The sequence below is a fragment of the Larimichthys crocea genome, chromosome XVII, assembly GCF_000972845.2.
Source record: "Larimichthys crocea isolate SSNF chromosome XVII, L_crocea_2.0, whole genome shotgun sequence".
Classification (NCBI taxonomy): Eukaryota; Metazoa; Chordata; class Actinopteri; family Sciaenidae; genus Larimichthys; species Larimichthys crocea.
This window is the reverse complement of record NC_040027.1, coordinates 21,861,767-21,882,091: the sequence shown is the minus strand read 5'-3', so window position 1 is coordinate 21,882,091 and position 20,325 is coordinate 21,861,767. Positions and strand designations below refer to the sequence as shown.

The 20,325-nt window shown below is 43.3% G+C and overlaps 1 protein-coding gene and 1 long non-coding RNA gene across 7 annotated transcripts in view; one reads left to right on the top strand and one right to left on the bottom strand.

The window, feature by feature from the left end:
• Positions 1–335: 335 nt before the first annotated feature.
• ttll7 (tubulin tyrosine ligase-like family, member 7) overlaps positions 336–20,325 on the bottom strand; it is a 68,200-nt gene continuing 48,210 nt past the window's right edge. For 2 of the 6 annotated variants that reach the window (XM_027290152.1, XM_027290150.1), the window contains 6 exons: positions 18,552–18,847; positions 16,557–16,691; positions 12,939–13,019; positions 11,049–11,209; positions 8,380–8,553; positions 4,671–6,928 (listed from right to left, as the gene is read on the bottom strand). In XM_027290152.1, the coding sequence (XP_027145953.1) occupies positions 6,799–6,928; positions 8,380–8,553; positions 11,049–11,209; positions 12,939–13,019; positions 16,557–16,691; positions 18,552–18,847 (977 nt within the window). In that variant the 3' untranslated portion in view covers positions 4,671–6,798. Of the gene's footprint in view, positions 2,134–2,988; positions 3,094–4,670; positions 6,929–7,490; positions 7,876–8,379; positions 8,554–11,048; positions 11,210–12,938; positions 13,020–16,556; positions 16,692–18,551; positions 18,848–20,325 lie in introns of those variants that run through there. The other 4 variants (XM_010729308.3, XM_019258956.2, XM_010729307.3 and 1 more) reach the window with 4 other exon arrangements.
• LOC109138534 (uncharacterized) lies at positions 6,845–11,040 on the top strand. The gene is made up of 3 exons (XR_002041958.2): positions 6,845–6,923; positions 8,726–8,837; positions 9,404–11,040. It is a non-coding gene; the product is annotated as an uncharacterized LOC109138534 (long non-coding RNA).

The window sequence follows — 20,325 nt, the reverse complement described above, 5'->3', positions numbered from 1 at the left end:
GGTTCTTTTGTCCTTGTTTCCTGTTGACCGTCCTTTTAATCTTTAAAAAAGAACTCCATCTATATTTTTTTATTTTGTATTTATAACCACAATAAAACACAGACCAAATAAAGTTAAGTTTCATTTCCATGCCTGCTCTCCTTCAATTACCTTTCTCTGTCTCTCTCTGTAATTTTCTTACTCAGCGTTGAGGCTTCTTTGTGTGTTCAGAGGATAAATAGATAAAATTGTCAATTCGAAAAACAGCCTGCGGTATAAAAAAAAACAAAAAAACATTGCTTTGGGACCAGTGATTTCCACCTCTAGAAAAACAAATGACAAAAAGAAGAAATGTGTTTTGTTTAAACATTTTATTGCTATGTAAAATTAAAAATCTCATAACTCTGATGAAAAAGTACTACTCTTAAATAACACAAATAAAATCAGGCAAAATAAAAATATTTGGCATTGTGAATTGATGTTCAGTGTATGGGGAGAGTTCAATTTGAGCAGATTTAGCACAGTCTTGATTAAAGTTATAAAACGCACACTGTACTGTGTATGTATAATCTGCTGACTGATGGACTACCATCTTTAAAAGTCTAGTCACTGGATCATCTCATGGGGTACTACACGGAGCCAAGTAAACTACTAAACATAGAGCACTGCTTTTCTCCCCTATCAACATTTAACACTGTCCTACAGTAGGTTCATGACATATTAACCTTAAATAAAAACCCAACTGAACACATGAAGTAGATGTGCTTATTATTGGCATGATATCTCTGGCACTTGTACCTACAGTGCGGTGGGGGAAAAGGCTGCAGCTGCTCGTCCCAGGCAAATCTTCAAAGTACATTTGGGCCGTTAACGTGCTGCACAATCTCCAAGAGACGCCACGCGCCCTTATTATCCTGAACACATCCGTACTCACGACGACAAATCTACAAGTGAAGTGTCTTCTTCCGAGTGCAGCCGATACAAAGACACAAGAATTAATGACAACACAAAACTTCAAGTATATTCCGAACGCAGCTCCTCTGTCTAACCACTACATCTGGGGGTGAGGGACTAAAATCTAAGCATGCAAACACTACTTTTAATGTGCACCCGCTGTCTCTTTCCGTAACGAACTGGAAAGTGCATATCAGGAGCTGGGTGCCCTCTGAGACTTATGTTTGGCTCTTTTACGCTGTGGCATCAAAGTCAGCTCGTTCTCTACGAGGCAAAGAGGCTTGGCTTTACTACATTGACATTCTAAACGTTGTGTTGCTTAATAGTGCTGCACTTAATATCACACAGGTAAAACATGAAGCATTAGCATTCAAAAGTTAAACGTGTTGTGTTCTCTGGGCACCACCTCTCATCTGTAAAAACTTAAAGTGACCGTTAAAACATTTATAAACATAAAATCTCTGATATAAGTTATGAAATAAATTAAATTCAGAAATAAAATAAATGATTACAGCCAGCAAAAATAAGCGGTTTTTTTGTGTGTTTTTTTTACATCCACTTCCTCAAACAAGGGATAACTTTGTTGATATCGTTCCATGCCTGCATTCTGCATCAGCATTCACTGCATTCATGGAATACCTTACAAAATAAGTAAGTACATAAATAAATAATCCTTGCATTGTTTAGTATTTGTTATTCTTTCCTTTTACAGTACCATGACTTGTAACTGTACAGTGAGTTAGGTATAATACAGCAATTACAATGAGAAAAGAGGGGTAAACCCATTGTCTGGTGTTACTGGGGCTAAAGGGGTCAAGGGTACAGGTGGTCTGCTGGTCTAGGCAGGTCCAAACTAATCTAAACAAGGCCCTGTAGTAATCCCAAATCACCCGGCCTTTCTTTGTTCCACAGGGGGATTTGGCCGCGGTTGAGGCTCCATCCGGTGTCCAGAGCTGCCCCCTGAATTCAGATCCATACCGGACTTGCTGAGATTGGAGTTTGGCTGCGTGAGATTCAAGGGAGGGGAGGTGTTGAGGTCAAAAGGCGAGGTGTCAGAAGCCAGGGTTGCCACGGTGACCTCAGAAGTGGCCCATCCTGGCGGCGAAAAGGCTGCGTGAGCGTGGCACGGCCGAGGAGATGCGGCCAAAGCTGGACGAAGGCCACTTCATAATGAACTGGGAGGTCACTGGCAGCAGATACCTGGACAGACGGACAAGAGCGAGGGACGGAGGGATTAGGGGAAAGGATGAACATAATGAGAGGATTAGATATGCAAAGGTCACAATTTAGAGGTCAGGGCGGCATTAGTGTAGACCACATACTGCCCACTTTTCATATATTGAGTCTACCATTTATGGCCATCTCCATTTGCACATTTAAATTTTAATAATGGCCTGATGATTTTCACAATATTATGACATCACCCTCTCCTTGAAAATGAGAGAAAAGAAAGGAAAAGGTTGTGGCTTAAATTGTAAGATCCATATGATCTGCGGTGTTTTGCGTAGGGCTGCTTTTTTTTTTCCTGATTAATCAATTAATCACTTCGTGTATAAAATGCCAGGAAATAGCGAATGATTGTCTACAACTCCCTACAGACCAAGATCTGTCAGATCTTCACATGTCTTGTTTTGTCTGACCAACAGTCCAAAACCCAAATATATTTAGTATGCTAACATTTTGAAAGAAAATCAAATCCTTATATTGAGAAGAAGTTGTAAAGGTTTGGCATTTTTGCTTAAAAGAACGACTAAAGTGACTATTTGATTATCAAAGTAGAAAACGTTTCATTTTCTTTCAACTGACTGATGAATCGTTGCAGCTCTGGTTTTGCGTAATGTATCAAATCTAAAATGCCATGTACATAGTGCCATCAGTTACTGTCCTGTTTAATTAGGTTATATGCAGTATTTATGTATCTGCTCGTAGAGTAATAAATTACGAGGCTTTACACTGACAGAAGCAGGACGTTTTTTTTTTTTTCTTTCTCTCAGGACAACTGATGTTTCAACTTTGACCCTTAAATTTTTGGTATCATGAACATAAAATCCTCACCTATCATTCCGAGGCATAGGCGTCAGTACCTTTCTAAGACTTTTCTATGACACCTTCCACCGAGACAGAGCAGTGAGGCAGCTCCTGCTAACAGCGTTCCAGTACCTGAGAATGAGACCAGCGTCAGGTTGAGATAGAGTCAGGAGGGGCTGAACCCTGCTCCCATCTTCCTTTAGTTACTGGAAATGAGTCAGATATGGTTGTCAGAGCAATGTCAGATGAGATGATCAAATCCTGGACAAGGTTAACTGAAGGTTATGCAAAATGTCGGGAGTACTGTTCTGAAGACACGAGACAAGGGGAAGTTTGAATTCTTCCAGACTGATCAGTTGGAAGTGCGACTTACATTCATGGGCTTTTGCAGCACACTTGTTTTATTGTGATATTATACGTTATATGACCTTCTTGCCACATCTGCAGCAAGGATTTTTAGCTAATAAAAAATACATCTAACACTCGTTTAGTTAAACGAGTACAATGGTCAAAAGAAATAGTCCCTGTGGAAGTTTTTAAGATGTGACAATCTAATCAAAAGGGTGCCACTGGGGCTTGAGGATTATAGAGTGAGGAAATAATATCTTCTTTTAAGCTGGTGCAGAGATAGCATACTTTTTACTCTGACAGCTCTTTCTCCTTGTGAAATAGCTCTTGGACAAATTAGCAGAGCGGCTTCTTCTAAAGTCGACCGGAAAGGAAAAAAAGGCGCACGTCGCTGAAGGCGTCTGCTTCAACACAGCCCCAGACCCAGGAGAGTTACGAGGGATTCAAATTAACTTCATTTAGTCCAACGAGAGTGTCCTTGAAACAGCTTCAAGTGGGCCGTAGGTATCCCTCCAGCACATCTTCTTTGGCTCTGACTGGACTTGGTGAGGGCTCAGTCCGGCACTTCTTCTTAAACTCCCGCACTCAAGCCCCAGAGAACAGGAGGGCAGGTTCTGCTTTACTTTAAGTCTCTCACATTTGCTTCTGTTACGTAGCTCCAAGTGCAGTCTTGAAAGTGACATTTAATGATTTTTTATCGTGATTTTGTTTCACCCTTGGATGCATGTTTCTCCCCTCCCTGCTCTGCACCTTCCACCGCCCATATATCCATTGGTATTCTGCTCATGGATTTGTGGTGCGATTTCTCCTTTCTCCGCTCCATTTCCATAAGGTTTTTCACTGAAAACCCCAAGCCCAGGCATGGAAATGGCAGAAAAAAAGGGAAAGAAAATCAAATATTGAACATTCATTGGGGGCCGAGTGTGTGTTCTTCAGAGATCCTCTGCTATTCACTTTGAGAATATTCTGCTCATAGAAAGAATCACTGTGGTAGTAGTGGCAAGGGGTGGGGGGTAGAGGGGGTTTCTCACGTCCAAGCGGCCGCTGTCTCTGCAGGCTAAATTTAATTGGACCCACATTCAGCATCTTCCAGGTTCGTCCTCCTTTTGATCATAAAGAAGGTCTTGGCAACAGCGTGCATGCTTGAAAGCCAGGGGGAGGCTTGTTCATGCACTTGTGCTTTGCTTCAATCCATCAGTTGACGGGGAGACGGAAAGATACTCTCCTGCTCCGTTCCTTACATGCAAAGCTACAATCTACTACTGTTCCTACTGACAGGCCTTCCACGCTACTCTTAAGTCCTCCATCGAGATGCGACTGCCACAGTGAATTAAGAGCAGGCCAAACGAGACGAATGCGACTGCCACAGTGAATTAAGAGCAGGCCAAACGAGACGAAACGCCATGACTAAGGATGGAAGGGAGGACTGCTACGATAGCTGACGCAATCCTAAACCAAGAGGTACAAAGAGGCTTGAAGGTTATCTGCAGCCCACATTCAGCTCTACACCCCAATTAACCCTAATTACTGCCACACTTTTCAGACAGATGAATGTTAATAAAAGCTGAAACTTTTGTCATCATGGAAAAATTGTCTTTGGGTAGAGACAGTTATTTCCAGGCTTAACAAGAAAGTGATTAGTGGAGCTATTTGGCTACTTCCTCTCATCTGCCCACGCGGACTGAAGGACTTTTCTAAGACCCATGAGGCTGTTGACACACCTGATCAGAGCACTCCACCGAGGAAGGATGCTTGAACAAGAGCGGGCAGGTGTGGTCAACAATGGAGACCCCAAAGACCCCGGCTAACAGACCCACTTTGACATGTGCCAAAGGCTGGCAAGAGCTCTTCAAGTGTATGTGTTGTGGATATGTGGGTACTTGCACAGGAAACAGTGCTCAGCCAAGTTTGCCTTCGTTTCTGATGTTGACATATCATTTTAGTTTGTATTTTTCGTGTTGGATTACAGATTGAAGTAGGGAAACTCAACAGAAATGCTGAAACTATTTCCTCATCTGTCCACTTCAGAACTCGGCCGATCACTGGCTGGTACATTTCACAGGATATTTCACATTTCTTAGTCTTCAGCTTTGGATTGAATTAAAAGTAATCTTCTATGAATTAGTTCTTGACCCACTAGTTACTCTTTTGTCAGTTAAACCTAAACCTAATTATTTTGTATTATTAGGATTTATTGACAAGTTTGCACTCATGGATGGGTTCACATTTTTGTTCTAGCATGCGTCAAAACAATACTCACATGTCCATACGTGCATTTAAGGTTGCTGGTTACAGTAATTGTTACTCTATTATTACTGTTCTAATAATAGGCAGAATCCACAATTCAGAAATGCATTATTTAGCTCCCACCGCCTGAGTTAGACAAATCAAGCTGGTGTCTTCCAAAGCTAGTCTTTTTAGTCTGAAATACCCTCTTTGTGTCTCCCTAGACAATGAGAAGACAGTATTAAGAATTCCCTTTTTAGTGAACAAAGACTGTGGACTGTGGAGTCCCCCATCTCTTACTCTGGAAGTCTTGGGAAGGGATCTCCTCACAGCCAGCATGGACAACCAGAAAACAGTTTGAACGTACATCTGGGCATGTGAGTATTATTTCAAAACAACAGGCTTAACAAATGTGAACCAACCTGTCAGTTGGATGTGAACGCACCTCGATAGAAATAGAGGCCAGCTGAGTGCGAGACACCGAAGAGAGACGGGTGATAGTTGCATAACAGTCGCATGACATGTGCATGCACACGCACACACACACTCACACACACACAGTTTACCCTCTGATATAAAAGCGTATGCATCAATGAGAAAATAATACTAATTGCTTCTCAGCTATCTGAAGTGGAGGTGGGTTGTGACTGTTCCCTGCATGCCTGATGGAGAGATGTGAACCGTTTGGTGTTTGTGAGACTGCAAAGCACACGATGCAAAAGCCGAGCCACTTTCTGTCTTCTTGAGACAAGAAGAGAGCGGTGCTTAGGTTGCTCATGGCGGCGCAGGTGAGGCGCTCAGCTCCCACTGAGGCCACTTGTACTGAAAATGCACTCCGGGTAAGATGCTCTTGAGAGAGAGCATTGAGTGAAAGGCATAGTTTAGCATGTGGCAGCCGAGTGATTAGCTGGTGATGTACGGCAAGCTGGTTGCGAATGGTTGCAGTGTTGACAAACAGCGCTCCAAACAGTCTTCCTTCTCCTATCTCCTTCTTTCCCCGTATTTTTTTTTTTTAACACTTTGGGCCAAAAATAATCATCATCATTTTGAAACACATCAGTTCAGTCAATCCAAATGTCATTTATCTGACGATTACTGAGGGAAAGGAGAGGAGACACTGCTAGACTGTTGGTTGTACAGCTAAAGCAACCATCGTTAAGCAGGTGGAAATCAAGCCTTAGTTGCAGCTGCGAGGTGGTGGGAGCAGCGGAGAGTAGGGAACAGGGGACGGTGTGATTAGAGGGGGGGGGGGGGGAGAGGTGGTCAGCAGAACTGAACCGAGCTGAGACCTGAATCAAGAGGCGAAGAGACGGAGGAAGAGGAGGAAGAAGCGGCAGCGACAGCAGCAGGGGTGGTGCCATGGGTAGAGACTGGTCCAGCAGCAAATGGTAAGCTTTTTTACACAGACATATATAGACACAGAAGAAATAAGGAGAGACAGACCAACGCATGCTTAAATGGACTCTCAAGGATACCTACTGCAAACATATGGATACACCATTGTGTCATTTTGTGCATGCTGGAGTTATTATATCGTTATATCTTTAAGTCTGCACAGAGTTCACAAATATATTCTTGACTCTATCCTCGAAACAAATGCTCCGAATAAAACAATCAACGGCAACAAGTAGCGCTACAACTGTACACAAACCCCACTGACTTTTTTTTTTTTCCTCTTTTCTTTTTAACAGCTGAGGTTTTTATACTGTAGGCACAAAGTGATAGCCTGTTAAAATATGCGCAAGAGTTATGAATCATGTAAAGCGAGGCCCCAGGAAAAAAGGAGCTCTCTCTCTCTCTCGTAAGGTCATTTGCTGCACAGGCTCATCTGGGCTCTAATTGAATTAAGCAGGCCTCGGGGGGCCCCGGGCTAACCTGAGCGCTAATCTGTGGGCCATTATTTCCTGTTAACAGCACACTCCTTCTCCCCCCCACACCCACCCTCCTCCCTCACTGTCTGCCAGCCCAAAGCATATGTGCTTTTTAAAAGTTCGCTCACTCCGAACCTGAGCTGCTGTCTCCTGCGGGGGATCAACCTTAAAAATAGAATAAGGCTGATTTTTTTTTTTTTTCTTTTCTTGTTTATTTGTTTTATCTGGGGTTGTGTGATGAACATGATGGCTCTAAAGCTCCATGGAGGAGACATAGAGGAAATGCTTCCTGAGAGAGGTTTAATGGCTTTCAAATTTAAAGGTTTTCTTGACTGTATGTCAAAGTGTAGTTATTCGTTTTTTTAAAATCAATTCAGCAAAGGATGGTTTTAAACTTATTTTATTTCTATGCTTCTCTGTCGTTCGTATTGCTTCAACAAACTCGCTTTCAACCAGTTTACATCCGGACCTAAAGACACCAAAATAAATACAAACACAAAGAATGTCTCCTGCTAATCTTAACGCAGGTTCAGTATCCCGCTGTGCTTATTTTCCTGCCCATGTGTATTATGTTTGTATTTCAATTCTGTTATGACCATATTTATAATGCACACCGTTAACTGAAAACATAAGCTGTGAGAATCCACTGATGTCCTCGTCCTGCGACGTTAGCTGCATAAAATCTGCTCCTGTGACTCTCTGGGATTTCCTTAAACAGCAGCTGGCATTTGCTTTTTAGGCATTTAGATTAATGTTCTTTCCAGAGCAACAGCTCTGGATCTAGACAATGAACAATGACACCGAGCACTGCTGGGACCTACCAGTAGACTCTTGACTCCCATCTTATCCTTGAAACCTATCCAGCCACTCTACCGTATAATGAACTAACTGCTGCAGCAGGGATGCCGTAAGAATCTTTTAAAAAATACAGTTCAGCTGGAAGACATAGAAAGGGTTTGGGTATCCTTCTCACCTGGTGTCGTCCCATTCGGGGCTGAGTCCGGTCAAAGAGCCGCGGGACTCTGAGACAAACTTGTAGACGACCAACAGGCAGTCTCGGCACAGCTGGACCAGCCGGCGGCAGCACTGCAGCTCCTGGGGTGACACCACCTCGCTGCTCTTACTGAAGATGGTCTCCCACGATGAGCTGGAGAGCAAATTAAGCGAAATAGCAGTTACAGATTAACATCACCATGAATTTATTATGATACGAAAGTATACAATACATCTATATCATGTACAGATAATAGATTAAGTCAGATATGTTCACATTCGGTATATTCTCTAATGTGTGGCCTCCACTGTACATGTGTGCACAGACACAGAGAGGAAGGATGAAACAAATCCAAGTACAGTTAACCCTCTTTACAACCCCGGACGTACCCCTGACTGTGAGGGAGCTTCAACAACTGAGACACACAACTCCAGGGGGTACGTTTGATGTCTACCCCCTTTCACTTCTTGGGATGTGGGGGGTACTTCCTCTGAAAGGGTTCAAAACTGTGTGTGTTTCCATTCTCTTCGTCTAAGTCGTTTTCAAAGCCTGTTGAATTCATCACCCACAATAGCTGCTAGGCTGTTTGATTGTTGTTGAGTCCTTTAGATAAAATATCAAACAGGAGACAGAGAGGAGGGGGGCTGCACTCGTTTTCAGAGAGAGAGAGAGAATGCTTTTTTCGAGGTGCACCGCCTCACTTTGGCCACGTGACATCGGGGGCCCCCTGTTGGGTTCATCCATGTCTGTGCCATGGCCAGTTGTAGGGAGGGGTTGGATGATAGGCTAGCAAGATAGCTGGATCATCCGGGGCAGGCTGTGATCAGACAAAAGCTGCATGGGGCACAACATGCTGGGGGTAGCTGGAGCTAGGCTAGGATGATCCTCCCAGGACTCTATCCCTCCAAACACCCACCCACCCTTTTCTCCACTGTTTCTCTTTTTTTTTCTTACAATGTCTCATTTTCAATCACTCGCCTCTCCACTTTTTCTCTGCCACCAGGTCCCTCCCCGTCTCTCCTTCTGCTTATCATGCCTTTCATCTCCATCACCCGCTCGCTCCCTTCCTCAGTCTCCCTCAATTACGACTGCCAAGGAAGTAGGGGAGGAGGACAATGGAGAGCTGTGGACTTCAGTTACACCCTCTGAGCCCTTTGCGTCGAGGGAAACACGGCTACTGAACAACTGAACTGTAAAGAATATGAAAAGGAGGAGATTCGAGAAGGTCACACCTCCATCACAGCCAAGAAGAAAAGCTACCAGAACAGCAGCTGTCTGCTCGTCAGGGCTGTGTATATATGTGTGTGTGTTTTGCTGCATGTGTGGTTCTTTGATGGCGTTAATGTGTGAAGAAATAAGTGTGCGGAAACCGACTTCACGCATCTGAAGATGTCTCGCTCTATGTCAGCCGTCCGTCGTTGAGGAGAGCAAAATATGTGTTTAAGAAAGCCAGTGTGAAGCCCCGATGGGGCGGGAAACAGTAGTTTTGTATGTCTGAGTTTCTGTAGGGACACGATCAAGTGGGCTGTCACTGCAGTGACTCATCTTGTAGGAAGTCCCTTTCTGCCGCATCAAAAAAGTAGAGGAAAAAACCCAAATGGAAAACTTCAAAGTAGCTGATAACAAACTCTAGTAAAAGAACTGAAAGGCCTCCATTCACCTTCTTCCTGCTTCCATCCCTCCCCTCTCTTTTTCTTGCTCTCACCTGTGAAAAGCCCTGATTAACAGCCCCAGATTGGTGACCTTAATTTGCACCCTGTCTCCACAGAGTAACGTGTCTCTTTCATCCCCGAGAGATTTCAGAAAAGTGCAGTGGGGTCTGGCTGCTCTGTCATTCATTCGCTGTCATTCAGCTGCCGTTGCTTCCCCGGTTACGCAGAATAAAAAATAGGAAATTGTCGCCGCTGTCACTGAAATTGATATATTGACGAACACTGGGCTTGAGGACACGGGGAAGCTGCGCGGTGTGCGATCTAGAGAGGATAGAGTGACGCTGGTAATTGTCCTCCAGTGTGATCACTTGTTTGTGTTGAATTTGAAGAATTAGTTTCAATTAACATCTCCATTGAATCAGCAGTGTTTTTTTGTGATTGCATAATAGATATTCTGTTTTTTTTTCATGGCCCCAAAGCTCATAAAACAAATGAAAAACGATGGCATCTTTGATCATTTGTTCATTTCCACTGTAACACAGCCTGGCATCAGTACGAGAACAAAACAAAAAAAAACATTGTCGAACAGCATCTGAAACCCCCTCACCTCACACCTTTCTGACGTGACAATCAGGAGGTGCTGCATCTGAAAATTTTTGTAACTTTCTGGAACCGACAATCACTCCCATCTCACACAAATTGGTCAGGTGTGCGGAGGTGAGAAAGTAAGCAGGGTTTGTGCTTCTCTCTTGAGCTCTCTTTCTCTTTTTCACTCACAGATATTTCTGTCACTTTTTTTTTTTATTTACAACTGAGTGCAGCACGAACTCCTTTTGAGGAGAGGAGACTGTGAGTTTGACTGTGTGCACCCTTATCCTCATTTGTATGATCCATCATGCCTTTCCTTCCACACTGCATTGTGACATGGTCCAGACAACACTTTGCAATAACTAGTTTCGAGCATACCGCAGCCATTACATCCTGAGACTGGCCTACCCAGTGTTGGAGAAGCAGTGCCACAGTCCCTGGCCATGACTCCAGAGCAGCCTGTTGAAGACTCGGTTAAAGAGTCGGTAGAGGTGGAGACTCTCTACGTCTGGCTCCCTCCATATTCGCTGCAGTGCTGAGCGTACATTTGTACGTACAATATCCAACACCTGAGAGACAGAGAAAATGAGAGGAAGAAAAAAAAAAGAGAGCAACAAAACTTTAGATCAAGCATGTCATAATGGAGAAAATGAATGCTGCAAGACAAAAGGTAACAGCATTTCTAATTGATATGCATGAGTTGGCATTCGCTCCAACTGTAATATTTCTTTCCCTCTCTCCTTTTTTTTATTTTATCTTATCATAAAATTAGTAATCACAGAGGCTAATGCATTCCCTCGCTAAGAGAGAGCAAGCTCGCACTCATGAATAAACAGACAGATCCGTGCACACACGCACAAGAACAACAACCACGCACACACATAGAGTGAAGATTTGAGCAGGTTTATCTCTGCATTCATGTTAAAGCATGCACAGACAGCCTATGTGTAGTTTGTGTGTGTGGCAGGACAAAAAAGTGCCTGGGCAGACAGCACAGAGCATGGGAGAGGACTAATTGCTGCACCGACGTCAGTCTTGGAGAGAAGGTGTCAGAAGTTCCCAGGCGGTCTGAGGACACCTGCACCAGCCTTCCATCTTCCGTTCTTTGTTTTCCCATCCCTCCCCACTGCACTGCCTTCTCTTCCTCCCTTTTTCTCTCTCTTTTCACCCCGCTCAGAGTGCAGCGCTGTGGCCCTTTTGACTTTGATTCCTCGCTCCTCATTACTGACGTGCCTCTCAGCTTCTGTGTGTGTGTATGCGCGCGTGCTTGCATACATACATACACGCGCGCGCGAGGAGGCAAGAGGTTTTCCCTGCAGCAATGTGAGCCGAGCGAGACGCGCATACACACTCAGACAAACTGAGTACTGAGTAAACACACACACAGATATGTTTTGGTATGGTAATCAGATGGCAGAGCGGTGGGCGCCACATTCCTGACCTCTGCCTGCTGCTCATTAGGCTGCTCCACTCCAAATAAAACAACGGCTCGCACCGCCACAGCCCACAACACAGCCGAGCACAGCTGTGCAGAGAGCGGCGGCTGAGAGATCACATCATTACTGACACGCCTACTGGATGCCATTTCACGTCTTGTCCCTTATTCTGTTTTGTTTACATTCTATTTGGTGTCTCTACCTCTCACTGTCTGACATGATAATGATCGTCACGCTTGTCTTATTTTTGTATTTTTTCTCTGATGTTTGATTTGGGGATTATTTTCGTGGAGTAAAAGTCGTTCAAAAGCATTTGAAGGGATAGATGGGAGCTGTGGCGTTTTTGTCATATTCACTGGTTTTAACAACGTCCATTTTATACAGGCTGACTGTGTACACAGTGTGGCAAAAACTGATGTAGGTGTGGAACAATTTTAAGACCTTCACAATTAACATAAAATTAGGCATTATGTCCAATAACTTCTGTTATTTTTATTAAGTTAATGCAGTTATACTAACCAGACAGAGGTTTTCTCACACACACACACATACCTGCCAGAGGTTGAGGACTTGTTAATCTATGAAGTTAATTTCATTTCTACCAGCATTTCCCCTACAGCTGTCTGTTAATTTTCGAGTTTTCTATCAAAGTCCTCTAATTTTTCTATTCTTTGTTGAATTGTCATTATCTGTTAGGGCTATGATCTAGTAAGAAGAGCTGGCTGCTGATCAGGATGTGAAAGTTTTAGACAGCTGAATATCCATAGCTACCAAAGATCTGGAGCCAAACTGTCTCTGGGGGGACAAGTCAGGCGTAAATTGGCTCAGAAATCTTGCGATCTGATTGCAGCTTAAGACTCACCTTCCGTTGTTTGGTAGAGTCCAACTTCACTAGCCAATAGGAGGCCACCTTTGATTTATGGTATTTCCAGTTGTCGAGGATCTGTGGGAGAAAAGTGAAAGAGAATTCTTTGAACATGCACAAAACATGTCTTGACACAGGTCGTTATTCTTTAAAATGTAGAACTACAATGAAGAAAACACATTTTAAAAACATCCTCAGAGTATTTTATAGGTTGAATAATAAAAAAAAAGAACACTGCAACTCTACTCTAGTGCCATTTTATTACATCTGCTGTTTCCTAGCAATCCTCAAAAACTCAAAACCCAGGGTTACTACAGTGTGCTTACAGAGGAGTCATTGTGCTGTGCAGTCCATTCACTGCCAAAAACAACAACAATAAAATCAGCAGATCAGGCTAGCAAGGGTAAATGAATACACCTTCTAAACCTCAGGACAGGACGGGCTTTGGTCAAAGGTATTCTGAAGAGGTTTTCCTGTACAGGTCATGCCATGTGTCAGAAATAGACGAAGAACATACAGACAAAGTCTAGAGCTCATTCCCACTGTCACACACTCACCCTTTCTTTCACACTTCAGCCCAGACATGGGATCAGTGACGTTGCTGGGTTCATCTATCTGTTAATGTAATGGGTTTTTGGCTGTCACACGTCTCCATTATGGGAAAGTTCCATGTTCGAACATGACAGATCTATTACTGCTAGAGCTGCAATGCTGTGCAAGATCAGGCACATGACAGCAGGAAACACAGGGAATGTAATGTAAGTTCACTGCAGCAGATCACTATGTTGTCGTCTTTTTTTACAAAACTAGCGTAGGTTCAATGTCACAGAAGTCTGAAGACAGACTGCCAAACGATGCCGAAGGATCTCCGTGATCAAGGCGGAGAATTTAAAGCGTCGCTTCTTGATTCCTCATGACTGCTTTAGTCGTTGTTGTCCTTTTCCTGGAACAAGATTACTTTTATTCACACTAATTTAACTTTCTTTTTCTAAACATATCGATGTCAAATGTGGCACACTTTTGCGTGGTGTTTTTCTATAGGTGAATGTAAACAGCACAACTCAGGGATAACAGAAAATTGGGTCGTGATCTTTGCTTCTTCTACACCCTTATGTTATGCCGCTGTGTGATAAATCCTTGGGGCATGTGTCGTTATGCTCAAAAGCTGTGCTGGATATTCCCATGCACTTGCTCCTAGCTAGTGCCAACATCACTGTGTACCTACAGGCACTGTTATTGTTGCTCTGTTGACTTAGTCGACATCTCCCCACTGGTGCACATAAACCTCTCACGTAGCATGCTAGATCCCCAGCAAACAGTGCTCCCACTGGGAAGCTCCAGTGTAAACTTTATATTTACTCACACACACATATACACACACACACCGGCACGCATGCACAAAAAAAAACAATCCACAAGGATTCACGGATGCAGAGCTAAGGTATACAGTCAACACTTTCATTCGCTTTCCAGAAAGTTACGTGTTTGCTTGTTTAGTATTCTCTCTCAAAAAGATGCATGCTCATTTGTCTCATTTGTTTCAGATGTACACAGATTACCCTCAATTAAAGCACAACAAAATGCACTCAATGCATTTCACTTTTCCACGGCTCCAGCTGTGACAAAAAATAGCAGGTTTTGAGTGAAAGATAAAGGAGACAATTACTCGGATACAAACACATCATTAGCCCAATTAGACTCAACTTTAAATCCTGAAACATAAATTGCCAAAGATTGTTTTCATGCCAAGTGAACACTCCTCCTCTCCCGAGGCAAAGAGTGAACAGTACAGGTGCAGTTGCTCATCTGCGTTTCCATGGTGCTCTCATTAGGGTTTGTTAACAGTACAGGTGTGCTGGTAATTGTCTCTCACGACCCTGACACACCCAGATGTCACGCACACACATAAGCTGTTTTTCCTGTTCTAGTGAGGACGTTGTTACGGCTTATAATAATTACTTGGAGGCTTGCCCTATCTTAACCTGAAACATAACAACTACATGCTTTACTCTAACCCTTACGTAACCTTAAACGGACCTGAATTTCATGAAGAAACGCTCATATCAACATTTTTATGTGCGGTACAATACATGTAATAAGACAGTAAATAAAGGATGTGCATTCACCTGTATGACTAATTATATTTTATATGGTTGGATCCAAGATTTGATGTCAACAAGCTCCAAGTCAGCTCACATTCTGTGAGTCGAATCACCCCTCCATTCTTTTTTTCTAGATGTGTCATTAAACCAAGAGTAACGCGCGATAACAGCACAGCAGGTGGTAAACTTTTCCGAACCTAGCTTTGTCTCCGAATGACCTAACTACAAAACAAACTGTGATGGAAACAGAGCGACACAGAACAGAGTTGATTCTGTTCACCGCTCTAATAATCTCAGCTTTGAATATTAGCCAAGTCAGCTAAACTTTTGAACACTGATACAACCTTCTCTACTGCCTTCCATTGGGATTGACTCTTTGGCTGAGAAAAGATCCCACGTGGGAACCAAAGTGGAACTTTGACCGTGCACTCTGGCCAGAATGTGACAAATGTTGAATGTGATAAATACAAAAAAAAATAAAAAATAAAATACATTTCTATTTTCTTCCTGTGTACTTCTCATATAGCATTCTGAAAACTTTTTTTGTCCATTGAACATGCCGTTTTGGTGGTATTTGTGTCATCAGTCACCCTGGTGAAGAAAGTCTGGCAGGCTGCTGTCCTTTCAGCACCGCGGGAGCTGTGGTGCTGAAAGGACAGCTGGTTGTGAGGACGGCGACGGCCGTAACGGAGGTCAGAGTCAGTGTGGACTGGACGGATGGATGCTTTCATAGGACTTTTGTGCCGCTGATCTGTTGCTTGGTGTGATTTCAAGGTGAGCCACTGCCTCTCCTTGGGCTTTTTTTCTTTTTCTTTTTTTTATTGCTTTGACAAAATGCAATAACCATTTCAGCTTTTCTATCATAAATCTTAAATGTCCCATAAACTAAATAAAGACGTTTCAAGAAAGCATATATTAAACTAAAAATACTGTGTTCTTGCATGGTGCACAGTTTTAACTGCGAATAGTAACTAGTTACCAACAGCCATTACTGAATTCTTGGGGAATTGTGCTTCCAAAATAATAAAAGTTATTTCCATCCATAGGCTCCAGGATATTATTGTCAGCCACAAACACAGCACAAACACACAAACATGCACCAAATGCAAGGACACAGAGATCTGACCAGAAATAGACGAGGCACTGATAAATACAAAGGAGCAGTAGGGAATAGCGCGGGGCTGCAAACTGACCGACAGGTTGTCACTGGGGTCGTTTGAAAGACAATGGGAGCCAAGCCAGAATGGACAGCCTATTGTGGAGGGAGGCGAGGAGGTCTCTTTTAGTTAGGCTGCAGAGTGACCGCACCTGGCCACAGAGGGGCTCTGGGAATACAGCTGGTCTGGATTTCTGTTCAACACTTGTACTCCATGTTCACTCCCACCTCCCCTTGTTTATTTCAGTCTTTCTTTGTTACATTTCTCCACTGTTTCCGGACATTTTCTTGATGAGACACACAGAAGTCCACATTAGTTTATTGTATAAGGTAATGCAATAGAAATGGTGCACCCACCTCATCCAGCACAGACTCAGCTTCTTCCTCGGTTTTGCCTGGAAACCTGATCCTCATGGCGGTGAGCGCAGCCAGAGTCTGACGCACCAGCTCAGCCTCCTGCTCTTTACTCCTCAGGTTTATCAGGGGGTCACCCTACATGCACACACACATAGAAAGAAACCAACAGAAACATTTTAGTATTAAGCAAAAAGTTTCATTCAACAATTTAGATATTTACGAAAAGTGTCCCAATTAATTATTACTTCTATTATTAATTACATGTCCCTAATAAAACTGTATCTGCACAAAGACAGAAATATGCATATTTTTTTGTTAGATTTGATAAAGTCGTGCAAACGCCTAAATCTGTTTTAATAACCTCGAACCATCTTCATTTCCACTCCCACAATTATCCATAACTGGATAAAGAAACAACCTCAAACACCCGTATCGATACTCGTGCCGCTTCATCTCCGATTGAATGAGACAAACTCTTTGTTTGAGACAAACAAAGAGAAAAAGTTCAACTTATTTTGTCACATCAGCAAGGTTTTCTGACAGCAACAGCTGTCTTTATGCGTGACTGATATGCACAGCTGTGGCTATTTATAGTGCCTATACCACTCATTCATCACAAGCACCTGTAAACCATCATCCCGGTGATATCTCTATCATCATTATTAAATGTGAAAGGGACGATCAATGATTCATCTACAGAGCTCAGCTCATATTGAAACAGAATTTACAAAGAGCTGTGCAACAAATAATTAACAGGAGAATTATGGCGAATGTAAAAAAGTGACAGATAATTTACAACTGACGTCGTAAACGTGCTTCTGAGTGACATTTTACAGAACATCGTGCAGCCTGCAAAATAATAACACATTCTTCTTTTATCAATACCAGTTTATATGTATGTATGTGCATGGTTTTTGTGCCTACGCATCTTTTATGCATCTGGCCATCTGTGTTTTCCCCTAACAATTAAGGCAAATGGACTTCTATTTATGTCACAATATTTTATCATTACCAATTTATGCAAAGAGCTCCTCCAAATCACCTCAGTACCAGAGAGAGTATAGAGTTGCATTCACGCATGAGTGTTTGTTAACATGTCAAAACAATGTGAACGGGGTGTTAAGTGCTATTACTGTATTATGTATATTAGTCATTATTATTTCAAATGATCAGGGGCATTTCACAAGCTCATTAATTTATGATCCTGCTACCACTTGTTCACAGATCATGAATTACTTTACATAGCAGCACAAAGCAGTATCAGTCACGTTCGTAATGATTTGTTTTAAAATGAACTTCCTCAAAGTGCTATTTGCTATCGCTGCAGAAACGCACTCGTGGGTGAACTCATGAAGGCGTACCACCATGTGCTTATCCGTGCGTGTTTGATTCCCACAAGAAAGTCAAACGTGCAAGAAGGTTAAAAATAAATTCTCCTGCCATTTTGTATATATGTGTGTCAGGGTACAGGCATAAATAAAATGGGTGCACTCTATGGCCTTTTTCAGTACAAAGGTTTTTCACTTACTTCTATTCTCAATGTTAAAAACTATTCTGCTCTATTTCATTTTGTTCCAATGTATCCAAAGGTTACCAGCAGACTTGTTAAGAAGGAAGGGGAATGGAGGAGGCAGGCAGAAAGCAACAGATGGCAACATAATAGAAGATCATTGTGGTGGGCTACAGTAGGCCTATACTGTATTGAAAGAACTGCTTAAGAGATTCCTAGTGGATACAATATATGCCACAGGAGGAGAAAAGCAAAGGGGAAAGGTAAAATTTGAGCATTTGGTGAAAAGGAATTGGAAAGTAATTCTTGATTTTTTTGGGACTAGTGGATCAGCAGAGGATTGCCACATTGAACAATATGACAGCTTGACTATTTGAAAATGAATTTAGCATATTCTCTCTGTCTGTGACTGACAACTGAATCTGACACACGCTGAATAATAAAAAGGTAAACCCGACTTTGTGTGAGTGAGCGGAGTATCTTACTATGTGGGAATGGATGGTCCCGAGGCTGTTGCTGTGAGGCACGCGGTGGGCGGAGCCGCTGCGACTCAGCGAATGAGAGCGCAGCGTGGCGGAGCTCGGTCTGACGAGGGGTGTGGCCATGGGTACTGTAGGAGAAGGCCTCGTGGATACAACCCGCACCTCACTGGGCGATGAGAGGGAGGCGATTGAGCGAGGGCAGGAGATGGAGCGCCTGATTGGACCAGAAAGAGTTGGGGAAGCAGACGAGGTGGAGCCCGTTTTGGACGACTTGACTGGAGGTTTCCAGTGGATGCGGCCTAAAAGAAACATAGGACAGGGGAGAGGGAGAGGGAGGAAGGAGGGGGAGACTGACTCACTGTCACACTTCAATTTCTTTTCTTCCCTGATCCTGTCTCAGTGCCCCAGTCACTGTCAAGCTCTCCTCTCTGCTTTCCATCCGTTGCCGGGTGGCTTTGGAGATGAAGTGCGGCATTAAAACTCCCATCGCTGCACTCTGGCCCAGTGGCCCAGTGTGTGTATGTTATTAACCGCCACGGCATGTGTAGTCGAAACCAGAAACTAAACAGTAGTCCTGTCTGGTTTGGGAATGGATTAAAGAGCAGCTCTCTCACACACACACACACACACACACACACACACACACACACATATACGCTAGAAAACACGCAAACACACAGAAAATGAAGCTGAAAACCCACACTGACACTCTCCATCACCCTTGATTCTCCTCCAGCTTGTCTACCAGCCAGTGTATTAGTGTGTTTTCTATTCATGGAGTGTGTGTGTGTGTGTGCATGTGTCTGACATCAAGTGTGCACACAAGTGATTATATGTGTCAGTGTGTCTGTGTGTGTGTGTGGCTGCTGAACCTTTCGAGGTTTGGCCATTGCCAAATGAGAGCATTATGGGGCTTAGTCCTAGCAGCTCTTTGGTGGCTTGGTATGGAGTAGGGTTTGGCAGGGTTGCTGTCTCTCTGTGCATACACACACACACACACAGATGGATACAGAGTCCAAATGTTGGGCTTTTTCATGAGTTTGTGCCTTATTTTGTGACAAATAGAGTGAGCTCATGTAAAGGGTCCTCTCTATTGAGCAGTAAACCCGGCGGCCGACAATGCAGATTTTTTTTTTTCCCCCTTCAAGGTCGACCGCTGTGAAAGGTGCCCTCTTTCTCACTTCAGAGAGCTGAAAGAGAGTTGATGTATGTGACTTATGCGAATTTGTGGGAATGTTTGACACTTATCACTCTCTCACTATAAGCAGGAAGTATTTCAGCATTAAGCTCAAGGTGTTTTCAAGGTAAATAACCAAGTCTTTTTTTTTTTCTCTCTTCTTTTTTCAATCAGATTCCTTTTTCCTCTTAACCTTCCACTTCACTGGCAGGCACTGTACTGTTCAGGACACTTTTCTTTCCTCAAGTGCTTTGTGGCGCCTGTGTGTGTGTGTGTGTGTGTGTGTGTGTGTGTGTGTGTGTGTGTGTGTGTGTGTGTGTGTGTGTGTGTGTGTGAAGCTAGGACACTTCTTTACTTAGCAACAAAGAGCCACATCCCACGGGTCACGGGCTATGATCACCCTCCATACACTTTAATTAAAATCCAAGGATCTACTACTAATTCATCACATCAATTAGCCACATAAATACTGGTGGGCTGATGAACATCTGTAATGTAGCACCTGCTGGCTCACACATTCACAACCTGCCGCGCACTGCTGCTGGAGAGTGTGTGTGTGTGTGTGTGTGTGCGTGCACTGTAGGTACTGATCAAAGCAAA